At 54.0% G+C, this 20,905-nt stretch overlaps 2 protein-coding genes across 4 annotated transcripts; one reads left to right on the forward strand and one right to left on the reverse strand.

Annotated features, from left to right (window-relative positions):
• Positions 1 to 276: 276 nt before the first annotated feature.
• On the reverse strand, positions 277 to 16,996 carry PLA2G6 (phospholipase A2 group VI). Of its 3 annotated transcripts, XM_082065907.1 has the most exons (16): positions 16,277 to 16,996; positions 15,534 to 15,749; positions 14,559 to 14,739; positions 12,826 to 13,013; positions 11,458 to 11,554; positions 10,336 to 10,518; positions 10,018 to 10,126; positions 9,274 to 9,426; positions 7,511 to 7,601; positions 6,318 to 6,481; positions 5,639 to 5,789; positions 5,320 to 5,456; positions 4,552 to 4,706; positions 3,666 to 3,833; positions 2,633 to 2,706; positions 277 to 1,549 (listed from the first exon to the last, which is right to left on the reverse strand). In XM_082065907.1, the coding sequence occupies exons 1-16, from the start codon at positions 16,483 to 16,485 to the stop codon at positions 1,408 to 1,410; spliced, it is 2,418 nt and encodes an 805-aa protein (XP_081922033.1). In that variant the 5' UTR covers positions 16,486 to 16,996; the 3' UTR covers positions 277 to 1,407. The 3 variants fall into 3 exon arrangements, with proteins under 3 accessions (XP_081922033.1, XP_081922034.1, XP_081922035.1); XM_082065908.1 differs by lacking the exon at positions 9,274 to 9,426; XM_082065909.1 differs by lacking the exon at positions 3,666 to 3,833.
• Positions 16,997 to 17,430: 434 nt separating this feature from the next.
• Positions 17,431 to 20,804, forward strand: MAFF (MAF bZIP transcription factor F). Its single transcript, XM_082053006.1, has 3 exons — positions 17,431 to 17,540; positions 18,627 to 18,683; positions 18,758 to 20,804. The coding sequence occupies exons 1-3, from the start codon at positions 17,436 to 17,438 to the stop codon at positions 19,169 to 19,171; spliced, it is 576 nt and encodes a 191-aa protein (XP_081909132.1). The 5' UTR covers positions 17,431 to 17,435; the 3' UTR covers positions 19,172 to 20,804.
• Positions 20,805 to 20,905: the final 101 nt, after the last annotated feature.

The following is a 20,905-nucleotide window of genomic DNA, read 5'->3' on the forward strand; positions in this document are numbered from 1 at the left end:
GCCACAGCTCCAAGAGGATTCTCATATGGGAGCTCGTCCAAAGCCTCTCCCCTGGCTGCAACACTGTGCTTCGTGGGACGTCCAGCCACTCGCACCATACACGCGTCCCCAGGGCTGGCTGCAAGGACAGGCCATTCACCTCTTCAGCCCACACAAAGGGTATCAAGAAGCCCAATGCCTGATTTTCTACCTGTAAGAAATTAAGAGGCTGCAAGAACCCCTCTGGGACCACTCAGGATGGAGAGAGAGACAAGACAACCATGGACTGCACAACAGTGGAACCAAAGCAAATCCTCTCTTTATTTCAGGTCATGTTAGTTTTGCGTAGGAGCACTGTTCACAACAGCAGTCCCTCCAGTCAAAAGCAAATTATTAAGAATCCAGTTTTTTAGGTTACTCCTCAAAATGCCTCCAAATAGGTACATAAATTATTTATAAATAAACAAAATGTACTGCAGAAACACTGACTAGTCTAGCAGTCACAATGGGATTTCCAGCAACAAAAAAAAGTGAACCCAAGTTGTCACAAGGTCAACTTCTTTGGTGGGAACCAATCTTAGAGAATTTCAATTCCCTGTCAAGAATAAAGAAAAACAATTTCTCTACCAAGCCAAGGCTATTGCCCCTCATCTTGGGCTTGCTGAGAGTAAAATCAGACTTTTGTATCTCAGCCCTTGAGCAAAGACTAGCTCAGCAAGTCAGGTGGCACGAAACAGTCTCTGGGATAGTCTGCCCCCACCCTGGGCACAGTCAGTACCTGTGGTTCCAGTCCACCTTGGAAGGGAAAGCAGAAGGTGCTACAGAAAACAAGTGGCTCAGAAAAGGCTCCCCCTTCTCCCAAGACCAGTCTCAACATTCTGCAGCGTATCTACTGCACAAAGCTACAGCACTTCTGCCCTACTTCAAACCAGGCGTGTTGAGGGAAGAATAATCTCTTTTCCTCACACTATGCACTCCAAAACACCTTGGCCCCAGCGGGCCAAGTAATCCCTGCAGCTTTATCTGGCCCTGGCCCATTCTGTGATGCCTGAAGGTGCGTGGTGCTGTGTCAGTGGAGGTGCTGCACAGGCAGGAGACAGACTCCAGCTCAAGACAGGGAGGTTGGGGCTCTGCCTTCTGGGAAGGACTGTACAGTCAGAGAGCAAGGCAGCAAAACCGCCAGAGCAGCAGAGATGGAGCTACAGTAGGAAGGTAGTTGTCAGCATTTCACAGCTGTCTGGGAATACGTGTATGTTTCCAGGAATACATGTGTATGTGCACTGTTGTCTACTAAATATCATTAATTTCTCAGTATATTAGTAGTAGTCCCTCCCCCACCTCAACATCTTGATTCAAGGGCAAATCGGAGCCATTTCAGTGTCTGCTGCTCCTTGCCATGCAGATGCAGAATGGGAACCTCCAGGTCAGTCATCGGCAGAGATGTTGCACCAGCTGCTGAAACTGCTCCCGCTGCTGGTAGATGTAAAGCTGGGTGTCCCAGAGAGCATTAACCAGCACCGTGTCGTTCACCTCGTCCAACATCACCTCCGTGTGCAGCTGAGGGCTGAGCCTGCAGATGGCAAGAGAGCATCACCAGGTAAGCACAGATGTTGCAGAGTAAGTTCAGTCAAACTAACTTTTAAATTCTATTCTGTTCTTTCAGCTGTATTCCTTTGTTTGAATAACCTATTTTAGCATGAGTAGCCAAACAGCACGAGTGGCCAGGCTCGCTGGAATTCCAGGCTGCATATTGTGGACCTATTTCTTGGTGATGGGGGGGCCTTGAAGACAAGTACCAGGAAATAGAGAGGGAACACTTTCAGCAGGGGCTGCAAACCATCAAGATAAGAACAGTAAAAAAGCTGCCTGGAGGACAGAGAAAGAGAATCCAATATGAAATAAAGAAGCCCCCAGAACCAGAATTAATGTTGGACCAAAAGGCACACGGACAGCACATGAAGGACCTGTGAAGAGTGGGTGCGTAGATTGTGAGGGTTTAAAAGCCCAAGCCTCTTTTGTCTTAGGGTCCTTTGCTTTGAGGGGCACCCAGTCTGGACTGTTTCTTTGCTGTACTTTTCAATTTATTTTTTATTTTATATTTTAAATTATGTTTTTAAGCACAGATATCTGAGACTATGCTATGGGAAACCTAGGGTCAAGAACATTTAACACAGATGTGAATGCGAGGAGACAACGAGCCTGCAAAGCACAAGACTTGTGTGAAGTGGCTCCCACTGTCCCGGATGCTCGCTTCCCCCTATCCAGCCAGCTGGCAGAGCAGGGACCTTCTGTCTCCTTCAAGGCTCAACCAGACTCAAGGCTGAGCCACAGTTCAGCACCTGCACCAGTCCCAAAACAGGCTGTGTGTGGTGGAACAGGGTGGGCTGCACATCCCCCAAGGACCATGTTAGACACTATCCCCCGAGCCCCCATTTATCAACCCCAGACATGGCGTGCTTGGTGCATCAGCTCACATCGTGGGCCCTCGCATCCTCCGTGTGTCACTGAGGCACAAGGAGAGGGGGCAGGGGGACAGCTCTGGGCAGGCATGCCACTGGAAGGGACACGATTTGGGATGACGCATGCCACAGCCAGGTCTGAAGCGAGAGAGCTAAAAATAGGTCTGTGCAGAGAGCGGAAAGGAAGCTCCTACCGGAAATATGGGACATCCGTCATCTCGCACCAGGCCCTGGCACGATCCACAGCTGGGCCATCTGCGTCAGTGCACTGCAGGAGAAACAGCCCATGGTTAAAGCCAGACTGTCACACCGCTCTCCCCGTGGCCGTCACACCACTTTCCCCGTGCCCACCACACTGCCCTCCCCATGCCCGCAAGAGGCTCCCCTGGCACCGAGTCCAACTTGCAGAAGACACAGAGGGAGAGGGAAAACCAGGAGCAAGTGTTATACTGGATGGCAACATTCACCACCAAGAGTGGGGTGTCTTTTTCTTTGTCAGTAGAGCCTGCGATCACTGCAGACTTCTGGGCTATCCCTGAAATAAGACAGAGGAAGCACAGGGACCCCTCTGGATATTTTTCTGACTTTGGGAAGCTAAAAGAAGATAAAGTGACAAAATTAAGATTACAGTCTGAACCTCAGTTCTGATCTTTCTGGCTTTCATTCATTTGGAGTGTTTTCACATACAACATTTAACAAGCTTCCTTCTGAAGCATGCAAGAATCTATCTTTATAACACGCTCCTAACCACAGCTCTGAACTACTGCTTTTTATTAGTGATCCTCCCACTTCTCTAGCATTTACTAATTTCCCCAGTGGGGATAACAAAACTTTTCTAAAGAAAACTGCTGTTTCCCAAGGCATGATTTTCTTTTTTTTTTCGGTCTAGGTTGCTCTGATGATAATCAATACTCCCTGGAAAGATACTGAGTTTCACAAACTCACACCTGAGGGTCACTGACCACCATCCTCTCCTCAGTCCCTTTCAGCTGTAAGAACCTCCCTTGGCACTCAAAACCTCAAACAGGCAGACATGGCTTCAGACCTGCTGTGCTCCCACAATTCTTAGGTTACCCACTATGTCCATTCTTTGAACTGGCCACGGTCAGAGCAGTTCCAAGAAAACACAATTTTCTTCCAAAAGGAAGAAGCTGAAGACTGGAAACCTTCACTCTCCCACTGCAAGCAGCCTCAAGTATCTTCCCCATCCCCTCTCCCAGTACTCACGCAATCCACCACCATCTTGCCGAGCTCCCTGGCCCCAAAGACGGTCTTCGCCAGCTCCCAAGGGTTGGAGGGGCGGAAAACATCCACAGAGCTCACCGGGACCTGCGGAGGCTTCCCTGTCCCCAGAGAGACCACCAACCCCAATTTTCGTACTTTCTGCTTCTGACCCTGTGGACAAACAGAAGATTTGCCTGCAAGGACCAACAGTTAAGGTGGAACATGCCTTTAACAGCAGCCTTGGGGAAGCTCTGAAAGCCAAGGCAAAAGGCCTTTTCCCTCTCCTATTCTTCCCGCCTGGTGAGACAGGTATAATCCACGAGTTCAACAGTTGCACTGTTCTGTCCCTTACAACCCTGGCTACACCCAAACCCAGGGGATCACCGCAAAGATGAGTCCTGGGACCACACGACTATGAAACAGTCCAACTTATTCTGGCAACACACCTTCCATTTTGGCTACAGGGAGCAGTAACTGCCAGTAGTCAGTCATCTTTCTGAGGAATGTGCCACCCCACATCATTCACTCTTCAGCCTTGCAGAGTGCCCCTGCTATTGTCTTCTCCATCTACTTTTGGGCAGAAGAAGGCCCTGCAAAGCTGCATCAAGGGCCACACACAACCATCAGAACCATCAGCTGAATCATCCTTGTTCCAAGTAGCAAGGACAGGCTGATGGGGCAGCCTCACATCCTTGTCAGAAGAGGAATGTCACCTCTCAAACACCATTCCCAAGACATTCCTCTTGATATGCCCCCTTCTAGGCTGCTGCGCTGCTAATTTGTTTATCCACTAGAGAGAGGTCCATTCCCAAACCCTCCTCCCCTCCAAGGGAGGCTCAGTGGACCCAATAAAGCCTCAGTTATCAGTCAGGACCAGGATTTCCCTCACCTTCTTGATCAGCGTCTTGTTGTACTCGTGGATTTCTGCCATGGCATCAAGGGTTGGGTTGTTGGCCAGCAGCCCCCCATCCAGAAAGCGGCCTATCGGCCGGAAATACGTGGGAGCCGCGCCGCTGCAGCGGGCAGCGCGCCACACAAGCTGGTCTGGAGGGAGAGAAAACATACAGCCTCTTGCAGCAACTTCCCTGTGTGCAAGAAGCCTTCGCCAACACAAAGCAGGAGGGCTTACACTCCCAGAAGACCCTGCCCTAGAGAGTTGTGTCTTTCTCCTAACAGTAGGGTCTCTGCTTGGATGCATGGATTATTTTGGGGGGCTTTAGAAGATGTTCTTAGCACTTGCTACGTATCCTGGGTCAAATTCACCCTCTATCAGCTTCATCGCTGCTATTTTGACAGTGAACTAGTTACGTTTGCTGGACAAAGAAAGAAGCAAGCCAGAGGTGGCTGTGTGCTTCAGTTCCACAGCTTTTCCATGTGAATCTGCTCCTGAGAGGCCTCACTGTAGGCAGGACTCCTCTAGCTCACGCCTTCCTCATGGACCTCACTAGCCAGCCCTTGTTCCTGGTACAAGAGAAGCCAAGGGAGATGGAGAGAGGAGAGAAGGGAACCATCGCTAGGACCAAGCTACAAGTCAAAATCAGTGGTGATACACTGCTGGGACACTTCAAATTTCAGAGCAATGGGAGCAGGAACAAGAAGACTCTTGTCTCTGAGGGACAACGCCCTCCCCTGCCAACTGCTGTGTGCCAGCATTTACCTTCTGGCTGAGTGAGCGGTTTGAAAGTTGCGCTTGTCTTGTATTCAGTGGAGGTTTTTGTCTCTGGTACGGGGTAATTTCGGAAAAGGTGGAGTTCAGCTGGCTGCCGATCACAGAGTGTCCCTGTCACCATAACCCTGAGGGAGAGGACAAGACAGAATAAGAGTAAAATGGAAAAAAAAATGTACTTATGCCTTCAACAGTCTACACATCACATTCCTCCAGATCTGCTCTAAGGAGAGGCTGAGCATCTCTGCTGTGAGAGGTCTAGAGTACACTCAGGAGAGCATCAACCAGCACAGCCCCAGGCAGGACTTACTTGGGTTTTTGGACATCTGTCATTTTGGTGTTTTCCCCAAATTCCTTCTTCAAGAATTCGTCCAGGGGCTCCGACTCATAGGGCCGAGACCCCCGGAACACCATGTCCTTCATGCGGAAGTACAGGCAGCGCATGTAGTCCATGGACTTCCCTGAGACAGGCAACAGCGTCGGCAGGAGCAGGGGGCAGGAGGAAGGGCAGGCAGAACAAAGAGCACATCAGAGCTGGGACTTCCCAGGACCAGCAGGAGATAGGAGGCATGACTCCCAGTCTCATCCCCTTCCCAAGCTGCCTGCCATCTGCTCAGAACTCAGCAGCATGACTGGGAAGGATTAAAGAGGAAGAGTAAGCCTGGACCATAATTTCCCACTACCAGAAAGTGTCCATCACGTTGCTGTAAAACCCCCGTGGCGACAGTAGGAAAAACAGAACATGGCACTCTACCACCACGCACTTGCCAAAGCCCAGAAAGCTGCTCAAGGCCAGCTGATGCGAGAAGTGAGGACAAAGCCAGGTCTATGCTTTCCTTCACTAACAAACATTCCTTCCTTCCGTTAGCAGGGACAACAAATCTCAGTTGGGACTCAGAGAGGCAGCTCCCACCCCACATCCACTCCCAACAGAGGAGCACTTGGGCCCACACAAGCGACAAGGGGCCCATAATTTGCACTGTTCTCACCATGTACAATAGCCAAGGCCAAGATCCCTCCAGTGCTGGTTCCCGCGATCCAGTCAAAAATCTCACGAATGGGACGGCCTGCAGCCTTCTCGATAGCCAGGAGGAGCTGGATGAGCACCAGGCCACGGATGCCCCCTCCATCCAGACACAGGAGGCGGTCCTGACTGCAGAAAGACAAACAGGGATGACTGGGAGCTGTGGGACAGCTTACAAACCACAGCACAGCATGGGAACATGGCCAGGGGCATGGGAAACTATGCCAGTAACAAGAACACTGCTGTGGGCAGTGTAATCAGTGAGCAAAAATATCCAGTGGTGCTTCCTCAGATTCAAATAAGACTGGACATGGCTAGATAAGTCTTGTTAGAGATGGTGCAACACCACTTGCTCTTTTAGCCACCTCTAACCTCCACAACAGAGAGACACAGGGTCATAGAATAGTTTGGGTTGGAAGGGACCTTCAAAGCTCATCTAGTCCAATCCCTTGCAATGAGCAGGGACATCTTCAACTAGATCAGGCTGCTCAGAGCCCTGTCCAGCCCGGCCTTGAATGTCTCCAGGGATGGGGCATCTACCACCTGTCTGGGCAACCTGGGCCTGTTTTACCACCCTCATTGTAAAAAATTTCTTCCTCATGTCCAGCCTGAATCTCCGCTCCTTTAGTTTAAAACCACAACCCCTTGTCCTATTGTCCCTGCTAAAAAGAGCATTCACAAGATGAAAATACATCCAAGTCCCTTACTATACGGTAATGGGTATTGTGTCATAAATGAAAAGCAGACAGCCCCAAGTTCCTGCTCACAGCACTTCAGTGCCAGTCCTCCCTCCGCTCCGTGCAGGATGAGGTGCAGGCTCTGCCCAGGCAGCGCAGAGTCTGGCCAAGGGGCTGGGTGAGGGTCCGGGCAGCACATGGAGGTGGGGAAATCACAAAGCCAAAACAGCGTTTGGTGCCCAGTGGCAGAGGGGAGGGACAGAGCAGGGGTTTCACCTGCTGAGCTCGGGCTCCACTGCAGCTCTGGGGCTGCAGGCAAGAACAGGCACAAGGTTCTGCCAAAAACAGCAACATTAACAGACACTAAATAATGTCAGCTCTGAGGATGCCACATCCACAGGTGTAGGTGCGGAGAATTCACACACATGGATTTCACCTTCAAGATGCACAGGAGCCTGGACAGAAGCTGTTCATCACTTACTTTCTTCTGCCCTCACTGGGTGAGTCCACAACATCTGGTGCCTTCAGAAACTGTCCAAGTGTTGTGGAAACATACAGAAGGTCCTTGTACCCTGGAAGGCCATAAACATGCAAAAGGAAAACAATTAGAGACCCCTTTGCCACCTGAACCCTCTGACACACATCTCAGAGACAGAAGTCAGCCAAATTACACTTAATTAATTAGAAAAACTTCAATTATCCTTTCCACTTTCTCTCTTCCCCCAGAAAGCCTGATCAGGCTACCCAAACCTCCCACCCCAGTGGTAAATCATTTTCACCATAAGCACATAGAGATCACACAACTCCCTAGTAGAATACAACTCCCTGCAGGAGACACAAGCCATCCTACCCATAGCCACCAGGTAACCCCCCGACAGATTAAACTCCACACCAAGGAGGTGAAACCCCAACATCCTTTAGAGCAGGCAGCTGGAGAGGCACTGGCAAAGATGAAGGATTTGTAGAAGCAAATGACGAGCACAGCAGGTGAGAGTGAAGGCAGAGCCTAGAAGCATGCCCTCTATGCAGTTTACTGCAAGCCATCAGATAAAACCTAAATCTACTCCTGCGAGGAAACCTTGGCAGGAGAGCTGTGGGGACAGGGAGGCTTGTCATTACCCCTCAGCCGACATACACCCAGGCCACCCTGGGTGCGGGGCACCAATCCAGCCTATGCGAGAAGCCAGTCTGTGAAACCAAAAAAAGAAAGAACAGGAGGAGAGAAGTTAAATATTCCTGCCACCACCTAGGCCAGAAAGTGGCTGTGGATGACGATGAATGTGGTGAGGAGTTTCTTCAAGGGCCAGAACCCATGACAAAAAGGGGCCTTGCTCTGTCACTGCATGAGAGGTGAAACTGGGGGCGTCACCTTCACAAGGCCATGGTGAGAAGAAAGTCCTGGCGTCATCAGCCTGTGAGACTTGTGGTGACACAGACACACTCCAGGGCCTGGGGGGTTGTCCTCTAACCTTTGCAAAGAAAACCACCAACCTGAGAGGGGAAGTGGATCACAAGTGGCTTTTATCTGACTACACAGCCCTCTCACAAGGGTCAGAGCCTACCTCCAAGCCAACTCACCCAGTGCCCACTACCAGAAACCCTGATGCTGCCTCTGCCCAAGCTCCAGAGGTCCCTGAAGGAAAGAAGCCCAGCACCTAAAATAGACCACATGCTTATTCACACAGCCTGGGCAGTACAGAGCACAAGCTACAACACAATCATATGTCATAAAATAGGCTTTTCCCATGCATAACATAAACCCTGTGACCAGGGTCGCTTATCCAGGGGCCTCATCCCTTCCCTCTCCCAGCTGCTGGCCTCCAGGATCTGAACAAGCGACATTTCTAATTTCCCTGTGCCCAGCATGATACTGGGAGGTCTTCAGGGCAGACCAGCAAGTACCTCCCTTTCTGTACATGTCCCAGTGGATAAAGTGCATACAGGCAACTAAGTGCTACACCTCTTCCAGTGGGGCAAGAAAATCAGTCCTCCCTTTCCTTTCTACAGAGCTGCGTTGTGTCAGGTCTAAAAACCAGAAGTTTAGAGGACAAGAGTTTAGAGTACACACACAGGAAAAACAGAGAAAAGAGAAAGAATCCTGCAACACCTGAATGAGGACAGAGTCATCAGAAACGGAGAGCCAGGAGAAAGTTCCCAGAGCACAGCCCATCTGAAGAAGAGATCTGAGGCAGCACTGTGAAGCAAGAAGGAAGCAGAGCAAGGGAGGTCCAGGGGAGGCTTTACCTAAGCTGTTGAAGCTGCTCCGCGAGGAAGGTTGGCCTTCCAGGAAGAAGGAGGAGGCAGATGGTGCCAGGCTTGGGGAGTCGGGATGGGGTGGGTGGCAGCGTTCGGTCCCTACAGTTTGCAGCAGGTCTAAGAGCACTTTCCGGTTTGCACCTTAGGTGACGAAGGGGGAGTCACAGATCAGAAAGGGAATCAGTGCACGCACACACCTGGGGGGGGGTCTGTCAAATTCATAGCAGCTCTGATCCTCACAAAACCTCTGGGATCACCCAGGGAATCGGGAAGCATGTCCTGAGTACCTCTCCCTGAACACCAGGCAGCAGGACTTGTGCACAGCAGGGCTACCCAAGGCTGTGCAGATTTAAGGGTGTGTGCCAAACACTTCTTGCCACTGAAAAACTGCCCATGCCTGCTTACGCCTGGGCAGTTCAGCAGCACTGTGACATCCTGTTGTGAGCCTCCAGTGCCTGACACCGCACCTTGAAAGAGGGTGAGTGCGTGCCAGCTTTTCCTCTTGGATCTCTGTCTCACAAAAGAGAAATTCATCAAGGGCTATTAACAAAAAGCCTATGCCACTAGCTCAGGTAGTGCCTACCCTGTGAGCGACTAGAAGCTGGGAAAGCATGTTGGAGAAGCATCACTCATGCTCAGTGTGTTTTTACCTCTCCCCAAGACACTGGTTTAGCCACCAAGAGGAGAGAGGATGCTAGTTCACCCCATAAGGCTGCTGACATGCTCCCTCACCTTTGCTGCTCCTGGCTGCCAACAGCCCTGGCGTCTCCCCGAAATCATTGGGGATCTCAACATCTCCTCCAAACACAACGATGGCTTTGATCATATCCAGGTTGTCATGCTAGGGGACAAGAGGAAGTTCAGTCAAGACCCAGGCTCCCCTTGGCTACATCATCTCTCATTACCTCCTTCCCCTTTTCAGTAGCCAAAGCACTCACAAGGGATCACCCCATGAAAGACACAGCCAGAATTTCAGAGAAGGCTGTCCCTGTCTCAGCCCTTCAAGAAGAGTCCTTCTCTGCTTCCCAGCAGTCTCTGCAGAAAACTCACCTTCATGGCCAGGTGCAGTGGTGTGTTGCCATCCTGACCCCTGGCATTGGTGTTGGCGCCGTGCGTCAGCAGTACCATGGCACAGTCAAAGCGTCCCCTATTGACTGCGATGTGCAGAGCCATGTCCGCTGTCCGGCTGGTCACATTCACCTCGGAACGGTACTCAAGCAGCAGCCGCGTCATCTGTGCCCAATCGTGCACATGCCAGGTCAAGAAGAGAGAAAGTGATCATGACAACAACTGTCTGGGCACTCAAACGACCCAGGCCTCATGGCAAGCAAAGCAGGGAAAGAGGCAGGACCCTTAGCCTGGACGCAGCTGGCTGGCAGATGTTCCATGCACTGGAAACAGAGTTTTTCTGTCTTTTACCACAGAACTAGTTGGTGGTTTCACAATCCGGCTAGATCTCCTGGGTGTTTTGGGACTTATATGCAAGCATAGCAACTGGCTGAGAGCAATGAAGAAAAAAAGCTCCTACTTGGGCCAGAATCTTTGCAGACTGGAGGGAAAAAAGTTTGCTTTTTGATCTTCTCTTTATAAGCCAAGCAGATTTATGTCTGCTCTGAAACTCCACATTTCTGAGAGAGATGTGATACTGCAGAAGGGAAAACAGTCCTGCCATAGGAATGTCCTCTGCTTGCAACAAGCACCATTCAGGTGCTCCAGCATGGCTTATCACACCACTGATCCACCCATCCCTAACAGAACATGGAACACACTCCACATGCTACCACTCTGTGCCCACCTCACACTCTCCCTGTGGTTTTCAAGGCATCGACCTGCTTTCTTCCATGAAACTGTCACCAATGAGAAGAGAGCTCCCCCCAGGGGTCACAGTGATACTGCTTCCATTTCCCCAATAAAAAGGAAAAAGGGACAACAAGCTGGCAGTTTCACAGCCAAAGGTGACACACTGCAGATGAGCCCACCAGCTTGTTTCACTGCAAGGCTCCACTACTCCGTCCCCTGTGGCAAAGCAAATCAAACACCGAGCTGCAAGCTGAGCTCTGACCCTGCCAGGGCTCCGCACATGCACTCAGGAGAGGGAGAGGTCAGCAGCAGAGGAATTAAACAAGTGCCGGACGGCACCACGGGCCATTGCCACAGATGGGCTTAATTTACCTCTGCCTTCTTCGCCCAGTGCAGCGGGATGGCTTCATAGCGCGGGTCCTTGGAGCGAACCTGGCCAGCATCTGCCTCCAGGATGGCCTGGGCACACCTGGCAAGGACAACAAGGGGAAGGGATGGGTGACTGACATCTTGACTTGAGACCTCCACTCGCATCAGCACCTGCCTCTCCTGCCGAGAGCCTGTCAGGAAGCCCCTCAGCAGCAGCAGACTCTCTGCAGCACCTGCAGCTTCCTCCGCTGCCGTTTTGTTTCGGTGGTTTTAGAAAGGAAAGGCACAACAGGAAGCAAACAAGCAGCACAGTGTTCAGAGGAAGCAGGAGAATCCCTCCCCAATGTCAAGACATAAAGCAACATCTGGGTGCTTCTCCAGCACAGGAGTATGGCATTTCTGGAAACTCTCAAGAACCAAGGGGAAATTCTCCTCTTCTCCCTCTCTCTCCGTGGAAACACGGGGATAAAACTGAAATAATTAAATACTTGCTGAAATTAAGAATCTGTGTGCTTCCCTGTGATTTAGAAATCACACCTAACTGTGAATAGAGCAGTGTCCAGTCCCTAGAAGGTGTGGGTAGGTAGACTTAGGAAACAAGCGTACGCTTTCCACTCTGAAACACCATCAAATAAACCATATACAAAAGATCAATCAGCACTGCAATCTAAGGGACTTAAACACATTTTTGGCTTGTGAATGTGTCTCTAATGTTGGAAAGCACTTTTCAAAATGCTGGAAAATCAGCTAGCAGCAGCTAGTGCTGACTTCAGAACCCTATTTGTAGAACTCAGACACTCTACGAAAATTAAGTATTATAAAGCATATACAAAGAGCATCAAATTTCTCCATGGAAAACAATACAGGGAGTCAACATCATGTCTCTTTTGATTCAGTTCCAGAGTGTGTTATTAACAGTCAAAAGTACCTTCGGCCCACAGGAGACAGAAATAACAATGCTTTGAAATTAAAGCGTATTAGGATCAGAGCACTCAAAGACAGAGGTAGAGTGATTAGCAATACTATTTAAGCATCACTAAATCGTCTTCTTACAGCTCATTCTGAGAAAAAAAATATTTCACAAACCTTAAAAAAAAAAAATCTAATCTGCGTCTTTCTCCTGATGTCTGATACTAAATAATATATAAATTCAGGGAAAAACTTTTTTTTTTTCTGAATTTTTTTTTTCTTTTCCACACCAGCACTTCTCTGTTCTTTTGCAAACTCGGTGATGCAGCAGAGGACAGCACAGGACACCTTCCTACTGAGGACTGCCCTGAAAGGGGCCCAGTTTTGGACAACCCTGAGCAAGCAGCCAGGTCCCCAGACTGTCAGAAGAGCCATGTTCCAGCAGCCCCAGCAGTTCCTTACCCCTTCTGGGAGAACTTCAGTGCTGTGTGGATGGGGTAGCCCAGCGTCCCCACAACGCAGCAGCTGGCACGGCATTTCAGCAGCGAGCGCACCATGTCCTCTTTGCCCAGCTGACAGGCGAGATGCAGAGCGGTCAGCCCTTCATGGCTCAGGTGATCCAAGCCAGCAGTTGGGGTTCTGCCCAGGAGCTGGGAAGAGGAGACAATAGATAAATAGACAGACAGAGAAAAGCACCGTCTCTCTTCCTGAGCTCCGAGGACAGACTCTGGAGGACTTGGCTCCTCACAATGCTGCAGCCTGTCTTCTCCACACCTGCTTCCAACACAGTAGCTATGGAAGCATTCCTTGTTTTCTCTCCCTAAAGGGCTGATCGCTGCTTTCTGCACCCCTTCCTCTGACCCAGGTGCTTCCACAACACCTCTCAGCCACAAAGGGCTCGGAACACGTTGAACAACACAGCCCAGCAGACGTCCAGGGTCTCCCACTGCGTGAGCCAAGCCCTACCCAACCAGACGAGAGCAGTGAAAACAGTAACCACTGGTACTCTCCTGCTGCAGCCCCATCAGTTACTGTGGCTAGCCAGCTCAACTTCCCCTGCAACTCCACCATTGCTGTCAGAAACAAACAGGATTCTGTTTAAAATATACACGTGGACGTATATTTGAATGAATTTTCTTATTCTCCCCTTAAATTTTAGAATTGTTATCTGCTGACTGGTCTGTTACACAAAAATATCCCACTGCTGTACTGGCAAAACCCTGCAAGCCCTGGTGCACACAAGAGAAGCAGGAATTTAGTTTCTTTTCTCTGGTTTAGCAGGGAATCAAGAGAGAAAAGAAACAAACAGAGAGATCAGACCTGGAAGCATTTCTGTAACAAGAAGCCAAGTTACTGCCATCAGAAAAATAAAGGAAGAGGATATCTTTAATACAAAGGTCCTATCTGCCCTGCCCCATAGCATGGCAAGCCCAAATCACCATCCCTCCCCCATCACAAATTAGGAAACCCCAGCAGAGTCTGGCAGGCAGAGCTGTCTCAACAGGTATTGGGCAAATGTTAGGAGTGCAGCCGTAGGGCAGAGATGATCTTGCGCTGGCACCGGGTGCTGGGGAATCGATAGACCCAAGGAACCAAGGCGGAAGGGCCGCCCACACCCTTATAAACCCCGTCACTCTGCCCCACGCTTCTCAGTAATCGAGAATGCCCCTGGCTTCAGACTGTCTCTGCCTTGAGGCTCTGACCACTGTCCCCTGTGCAAGGCCACTCAGTTCAAACAACAGGTTCTGCAGCTCAGGAAAGATCAGGGCGGCTCAGGTCTGTCCTTTGGTCTACAGGCAACACACACTCCCCCACAGCAGCCCAAACACATGCTCCCCCAAGGGAACACTCTGCCCAGAAACAGAGGAGATGGAGAGGAGACAGCCAAGGGCCTGCGGAAAGGCAGGATAGGGCCTGATGCAAATGTCAATCAATGAAGGACACTTTCTGAGGAAATTTGCTTAATATCCCTGTTCCACTGCAGGGTGGAATATGTAGCCTGCTTATGGGAAACAGCACCAGTAAACGGGGAAGAAAGAGGATGAAACCAGCCTCAAGCACTGACTCGATGCTGCAGCAGAGGGAACTGACTTTCTCCTTCCCTGTCTGCAGCTGCTTTCCTGTCTCCCTCCTTACAGCACACAGAGGACCTATTCCAGTCCTGCCACCACCCCCAGCTTTGAAATCGCTCCCACCTCAATGATCTGGGGGTTATTCCCTCGCACAGCATAGTGGAAAACCGTCTCCCCATTCCTGTCGGTGATGTCCAGCCGCGCGTGGCACTCCAGCAGCTCCAGCAGGCACTCCATGTCTCCCTTGCGGCAGGCCAGGTGCAGGGGGGTGCAGCCATCCTCACTGTCCGTGCTGTTCACACAGCTGCAAGAGAGGAGCCAGCATGAGGCGAAGGAAGGGCTGCGAAGATGAGGATGCACAGCTGCCCTGCGAGCTAACTGGAAGGTACCTCCTGTGTCTGTGACAGGCCCACTGGTGCAAACCAGAAGGTTCATGAAAGCCCAGCCTCTTGCCAGGAAAGGGCCACCAAGCTGCTTGGCCATGGACCCTCTCCCTGACATGCTGTTCCTTCCTCTGCCCCCCATCTGGGAGAAGCTTCCCCCTGCCCAAAGAAAGGCAGGAGACAGGATACAGTCAGCAACCTGGTGGAGGTACTGCCTTCAGTCCCCCAGTCCCCTAACTCCTCACTAGTCTCCCCTATCCTCAATGAGGTTGTCCATAGAAAGAGAGCGAGGGCTTGTGGCCCAAAGCCGTTTCCAGAAAGACAGTCCTACTGTACCTTCTCTCTTGTGGTTTACAAAGTCAGGCACAACCCCATCCAAAAAGCAGCTCCAGAAGGGTTCTAAGAATCTAATTAGTACCTCTGGCAAAACACTTTAGCTCAAACACCACAGCTCCAGGCTCTAACATCCAGAGCAGCAGGCTTAAAGCCCACCAATAAGCTTATACAGCAACCACTGGACCGCCTTTGCTACCACATCTGTCATTCAGGCAAGACACACCAAGGCCACCACTTTTAAACTCAACCTCTGCAGTAATCGCAGGTGTTAAGCTCCCCCAAGTAGCAGCCCCTGCTGTTCCCGCCAAATCTAGCCTACCCTGCCCTCTCGAGCTCACCCCCAGCACAAAGCCCACTCGAGATCCCTTCCACCCCTTGCCTCAGAACATGGTTGTGCCGGAAGCTCTCCCGATGGCCAATCTCCACTGCGACGTGTGCCGAGGACCAGCTGGGGTGGTTGCGGAAGCAGTCGCTGAGCTGCTGGAGATCCTCCAGCAACAAGGGCTGGCGTGAGCTCTCGTAGAAAGGGCGCAGTTGCCCGGCATACTGCTCAAAACGTGCCAGGGCATCTGCTTCATTGTCGAGCTGGAAGAGCCTGGAAGAAAGGCAAATGCAGTGTTGGCCCTGCCCAAAGAAACAACCTCCATCCCATGCTCTGACAGAAACAGCTCTTCTCCAAAGAGTCCTGCTGGGGACTTTCCTATTCCTCCACATCTGGTATCATAGTTGTTCCAAGGGAAGAAGGGAGCCTATATTGTCAGGCAAGGGCATCTCCTGTTCCTGAGGAACATTAACTTCTGGGCTGAAGCATCCCCTGCTCCAGATGCTATAGCAGCAATGGGTACAAGCAGAAGTGCACATATCTGCAGCTGTTCTGACCCAAGTACCTATTTCACAGTTGGCTGTTTTCACAGTGTTTGGACTCTGTCCTGTCCCATTCCCACAAGCTGTTCTGATGACAAAACTCCTCCACCAGCACACACAAGGGCCTCCCACTCCGCAAGAGCCCACCTGCTGACTGAACACATCGCCCCACACCCACATCTGTGAAGTCTTGAGATCAGAGATTTAAGGTCTTTAGTGTCACGCTTCAGCAGTGATTGCTAAAGGTCTGTCACTTACCGGAAAGCCACCTGTGGGCTCTGGGGATTGAGCAGCAGGCAGTCCCAGGAGCGGGCGAGGCTGTTCCTGTACAGGACCACCCGGCCTTCCTCCCTCAGGCAGGTGTGAGCGGCGTACTCGGCAGCCGACACCTCCTTCACCCGGTAGGGGTTGGTGAAGATCTGGGTGACGCTGCTGATGGTGTCCACCAGCCGCCCGAAGAACTGCATCGTTCTGGAGCCTCAGGCGGCTTCTCCCGCTCGTCCCGAGGGAAAACCGGTCACAAGCCCGGCCCTGAACTCGGTGTCACGGGGCCAAGAAGGGAGACCGGAGAGCCGCTGGGGCGGGACACTGCCCGGGAGGAACGCCCGGCACTGGCACTTTCGTTTTCTTTCGTGGTTCTCCCGTGAAAAGCACCCGGTTCCCCCCAGCGCCTCACTGACAACGCCGGCCTCCGACCTCCCTTCCCCGCTTCGGCGGGAAACACCCCCCTCCACGGCCGGCCCCGGCGCCCTGCCGCCTGCCCGCGCTGGGAGGAGCCGCCCGGCGCCAGGGAGGCGGAGCCGGCCCGGCGGAGCGGGGCCGGGGCTGGGGCTGGGGCCGGGCCGGGGGCGGACCCGCAGCCGGGCAGGACGGGCAGGGCGGGCAGGGCAGGGGCCGGGTGCGTCGCCGCCCGCAAAGCACGACGGGCGCCCAGCGTCCTCCGCGCGCAGCCCCCAGCCCACTTCGCCGGCCGCCCGCCAATCGCCGCACCGCCCCCGGGACGGGCCAATCAGCGGCGCCGCACCCGGGGAGGGGTGATTGGGGCGGGGTAGCGCGGCGAGCGCCGCTGCGTCACGCCCACCGCCATGGTGGAGGAGGGCGGAAAGGCTGGGAGGCGCCATCTTTGAGAGGGGCGGTGGGGACCGCTCTTCTTAAAGCGGCAGGGGACCATTCCGCTGGGGTTGGGCGGGGCAGTTCTGTCCCCGGCAGGGCCGTTCACTGGGCGTGCGTCATCCCTAAAATTGGGGAAAAAGCAGCAGTGTTGGAGAGCGGCTGCATTCATCGCCCGGTGCGTCTGATACGCAGGCAGCAGGCGAGGAGCGGGGTCACCCGGGCGCTTTAAGAGCAGGGACCGCCCCGCGCGGCGGTGGCCGGGAGGGGCGGGGCGAAGGCGACGTCACCGCATGACTGTGTTTTTATGAATGAAAAGAATCCGCGGGTGAGTAATCGTGAGGAGCGGGACTGGAGGCGCCGCCCGACGGCCCGACCCGGCAGCGGCCCCGCGGGTCCAGCGCAGCCTCCGGTAAGCACCAGCCGGGCTGGGGCGGCGGGGAGAGACCCTGCCGGGGCGTCCCTTCCCTCCCCGGCTTCTCCCCGCCGCGGGTCGGCTAGGAGAGGGGGGCGGTGGGGTCCGGCACCGGCCGGAGGCCGATCTGGGGAGCGGGGCCGGGGGGAGGGTGTCCCTTCTTGGGGCCGTCCGCGTTTCCCTCCTGAGTCCCGGCCACCGCCCAGAGGGAGCCGCCGCTGCCGCTCCCCCGGCTCCGGCTCCCGGCCCGGATTGCATCAGCTTCCAGCAGCCCCGGCTCCACCTTCCCCGCCGCCCCCTCCAGCCCCTCACCTCCCCGCGGGGCGCTCCCGGCCCCTCTCGCCCCTCTGGTGCTCTGCTAACGGGGAGGGGGCTCCTGGACATGAGACGCTGCTCGGCTGCAGCCCGGTCGCCCAGCCCTCTTCCCTAACCCAGGGACGGGGAGGGACCGGCCACCGGCGAGGGGACAGGCGCCGCTTCAGTGACTTTTCCCCCTGGGCTGCTGATTCACGGGGAGGTCACTTCTCGCCCGCCCACGCTGCGTGGCCGCGGCCCCGACCCTTCGCCCCTGGAGCCTGCAGACACCCGACCCTTGCACCGGGAGCCGCGGTGCCCTCGCCCGCGGGGCAGGGGGCGGCTGCGGTGGCACCTCCACGCGGGTCCCGGCTGGGTGGCTTCGCCGCGGTTTCGCCCCGTGGGACTGCTGCTGCTTTTACTTTCCTTTCGGCCTCGGGCGGATCTCGCCTGGGTTTCCTTCCTGGGGGGAAGCATCGGCCTCCCGGCAGCCGGGCTGGGGCGTTTCAGGACTACTGGGCAACGCAGCATCCCGACCGCCTCGGGGCAGGATGGGGGAGGAATGGGAGCTCCAGCGTTTCCTCGTTATTATTATTTTTTGCAGTCATTATTACTATTATTATTGTTATCATTAATACTTACTTTTTTAAAAAGGAGTAGGGATGAGTCACAGTGCTGGCAGGGGAGAAACATGAGCTCTGGGCAGGGGGCCAGCGGGGCCAGCGTCCTCTGTGCCGAGGCAAGAGGCATGGGCTGGTGGTGACCAGCTTTTCTCTTGCTGCTTGGCAGGGCCAGCGTGAGGAGGCAAGGATGGCTGCGGACGGGCTCTCCAGCAAGGCCCTGAAGGTGAGCACCAGGGGACTGAGGGGGCCAGGGGCCTGGTTTTGGGGTTCTCAGGCAACCACCCCTCTCTCTGGCAGGTGAAGCGGGAGCTGGGGGAGAACACACCGCTGCTATCGGATGAGGAGTTGATGGGGCTGTCGGTGCGAGAGCTCAACCACCACCTGCGGGGCCTTTCCAAGGAGGAGGTGGCGAGGCTGAAGCAGCGCCGGCGGACGCTGAAGAACCGGGGTTACGCTGCCAGCTGCCGGGTGAAGCGCGTCTGCCAGAAGGAAGAGCTGCAGAAGCAGAAGATGGAGCTGGAGTGGGAGGTGGACAAGCTGGCCCGGGAGAATGCAGCCATGCGCCTAGAGCTCGACACCCTCCGTGGCAAGTATGAGGCCCTGCAGGGCTTCGCCCGCACCGTGGCTGCCCATGGGCCCTCTGCCAAGGTGGCCACCGCCAGCGTCATCACCATCGTCAAGTCCGGCACCAACCAGGCCGCCTACTCCTAGTGCTGGCCTCCATCCCCCGGATGGGCACAGCCCTTCCCGGGGTGCCTTCCCCCACAAATTGCCTCCCATCCCCTCCCTGACCTCCTCCCTCCTGGGACCTGTACCCGAAATCCCCCTTCTCCCATCCCTTGACCTCCAGGTCCCCCGTGTCGGGAGCTGCCGCAGCGTGGGTGCTGAAGCAGAGGACAGGACCCCATTGGTAGCTCCCGAAGTCCCCCAGCACCGTCCCCTGCTGCAGCCCCCCTGGCCAGGCACCCCTCGCCCTGGGGGTGCAGGCAGGAGAGGGCAGGCCTGCACAGGCAGCACTGGGGAAGCGTCCCATGGCTCCAAGCTGGCAAGAAAACACCAGACGCCTCTGGTTTTGGGGAGGGCACAAGAAAGCTGAGCACAGGCCAGGCACTCCCAGGAGCATGTGCCAGGAAGGGAAAGGAGGGAAGAGAGTTTTCACAGTGAGGGGCAGAAGGGATATGATGGAGAGGAATTTCAGCACTGGCCCCACAACCTGGGCCACAGCTGGAGGAGGGGAGGAGGTGGCAGCATGGCAGGAGTCTCCAAGGATGGAGACGGCGAGGGCAGGTGGCAGGTCAGAGAGGGAGAGAAAGTCGCTGCAGGTTGGTAGCTGGTAAAGGTGAGCGGGATGGGGAAGTGCCATGACAGGCTGGGGTGCTGGGGGAGCCCAGAGGTGATGGTGATGGAGGAAGGTTCCTTGGGCAGGGGAGAGCTGGGGGACGTGAGCTGGTCAGCCCAGGCTGCCGCACTCAAAGGGGAGAAGCATTGATGCTGGTTTATCTCTCTCCATCATGCACATCCTTCACGCTTCTTCCTGCCCATGGGACACTCAGCCCGCCCGGGTGTCTCCAAAATGCAGCAGCACCGGCAGGAAGGAAGCGGAGGCAGCTGGAGCAGAGATAAACACTGTTTTGCTCAGCGCAGGCCAGCTTGTACAGCCCCACCAAGCACTCCCCGGCGCCCCACCGCCTACAGAGCCCATGGAAACGTGCTCCTGGCCCCCAAGAGCCAGAGCTGCAGAGGCAGAGAGGTGGAGCTGCAGGAGGTAGGAAGCGAGGGTGGAGAGCATCCCTGCTCCTGGGAGCCGCCTGGCAGGCAGGTGGGCACCTCCCTTTGGTTTTTTTCCAGCTTGGACACCCGTGTGGGACAACCGGCTCTTCGGCAGGCTGAAATGCTGGAGAAGAGCTGTGTTTGCTACATACAGGCAGAATGGGGGAGGTAACAGGAGGCAGAACCTTCTTGGCTTCTCCTGCCGTAGATGATCCCCCAATTCCTGCCCCACGCCAGCCGCCCTCGGCTGCAGCCTCTGTCCCTCTCTGAAGAGAGGTGCCCACCACTCGTGGAAGGGGCACTGTTGTTAGCATCCCCCCACCCCAACTCCTCTTGGGTTTATTTATTGCACGAACATAAGTTATTTTCACGTCCTCTTTGCCATTCCGCCTCTCGGCACAGCCAGGATGTTGGTACAGAGCCGTACTTTATATTTTATATATGCAAATCACATTTTATCTTATATAGAGCAAAAAAAAAACTTATTTATTTTCTGATTTACAGTATGTGTCCTACCTGACTCCTCTGTATTTTGTAGACTTTACAAATAAAGGAAGTTCTCTTTTTTTCCACAGTGAGAGTGCATTTGGTCATTCTTTAACTTCAGAACTCGCTGTGTCTCAGTGAGACTGGGTTTTTTAGCTCCCTCTAGCTTTGCTGCAGGACGTTCAAAAA

The sequence above is a fragment of the Streptopelia decaocto genome (assembly GCF_964273445.1).
Source record: "Streptopelia decaocto genome assembly, chromosome: 1".
NCBI lineage: Eukaryota > Metazoa > Chordata > Aves > Columbiformes > Columbidae > Streptopelia > Streptopelia decaocto.

Coding starts and splice junctions, on each gene's coding strand:
- PLA2G6 (XM_082065907.1), bottom strand. CDS start 16,485: ATGCAGTTCTTCGGGCGGCTGGTGGACACCATCAGCAGCGTCACCCAG. Junction 10,519..11,457: donor ACTGGGCGAAGAAGGCAGAG/GTAAATTAAGCC, acceptor GATTGGGCACAG/ATGACGCGGCTGCTGCTTGA. Junction 6,482..7,510: donor CCCAGTGAGGGCAGAAGAAA/GTAAGTGATGAA, acceptor GTCTTTCTGCAG/TCAGGACCGCCTCCTGTGTC.
- MAFF (XM_082053006.1), top strand. CDS start 17,436: ATGAATGAAAAGAATCCGCGGGTGAGTAATCGTGAGGAGCGGGACTGG. Junction 17,541..18,626: donor CGGGTCCAGCGCAGCCTCCG/GTAAGCACCAGC, acceptor GCTGCTTGGCAG/GGCCAGCGTGAGGAGGCAAG. Junction 18,684..18,757: donor TCTCCAGCAAGGCCCTGAAG/GTGAGCACCAGG, acceptor TCTCTCTGGCAG/GTGAAGCGGGAGCTGGGGGA.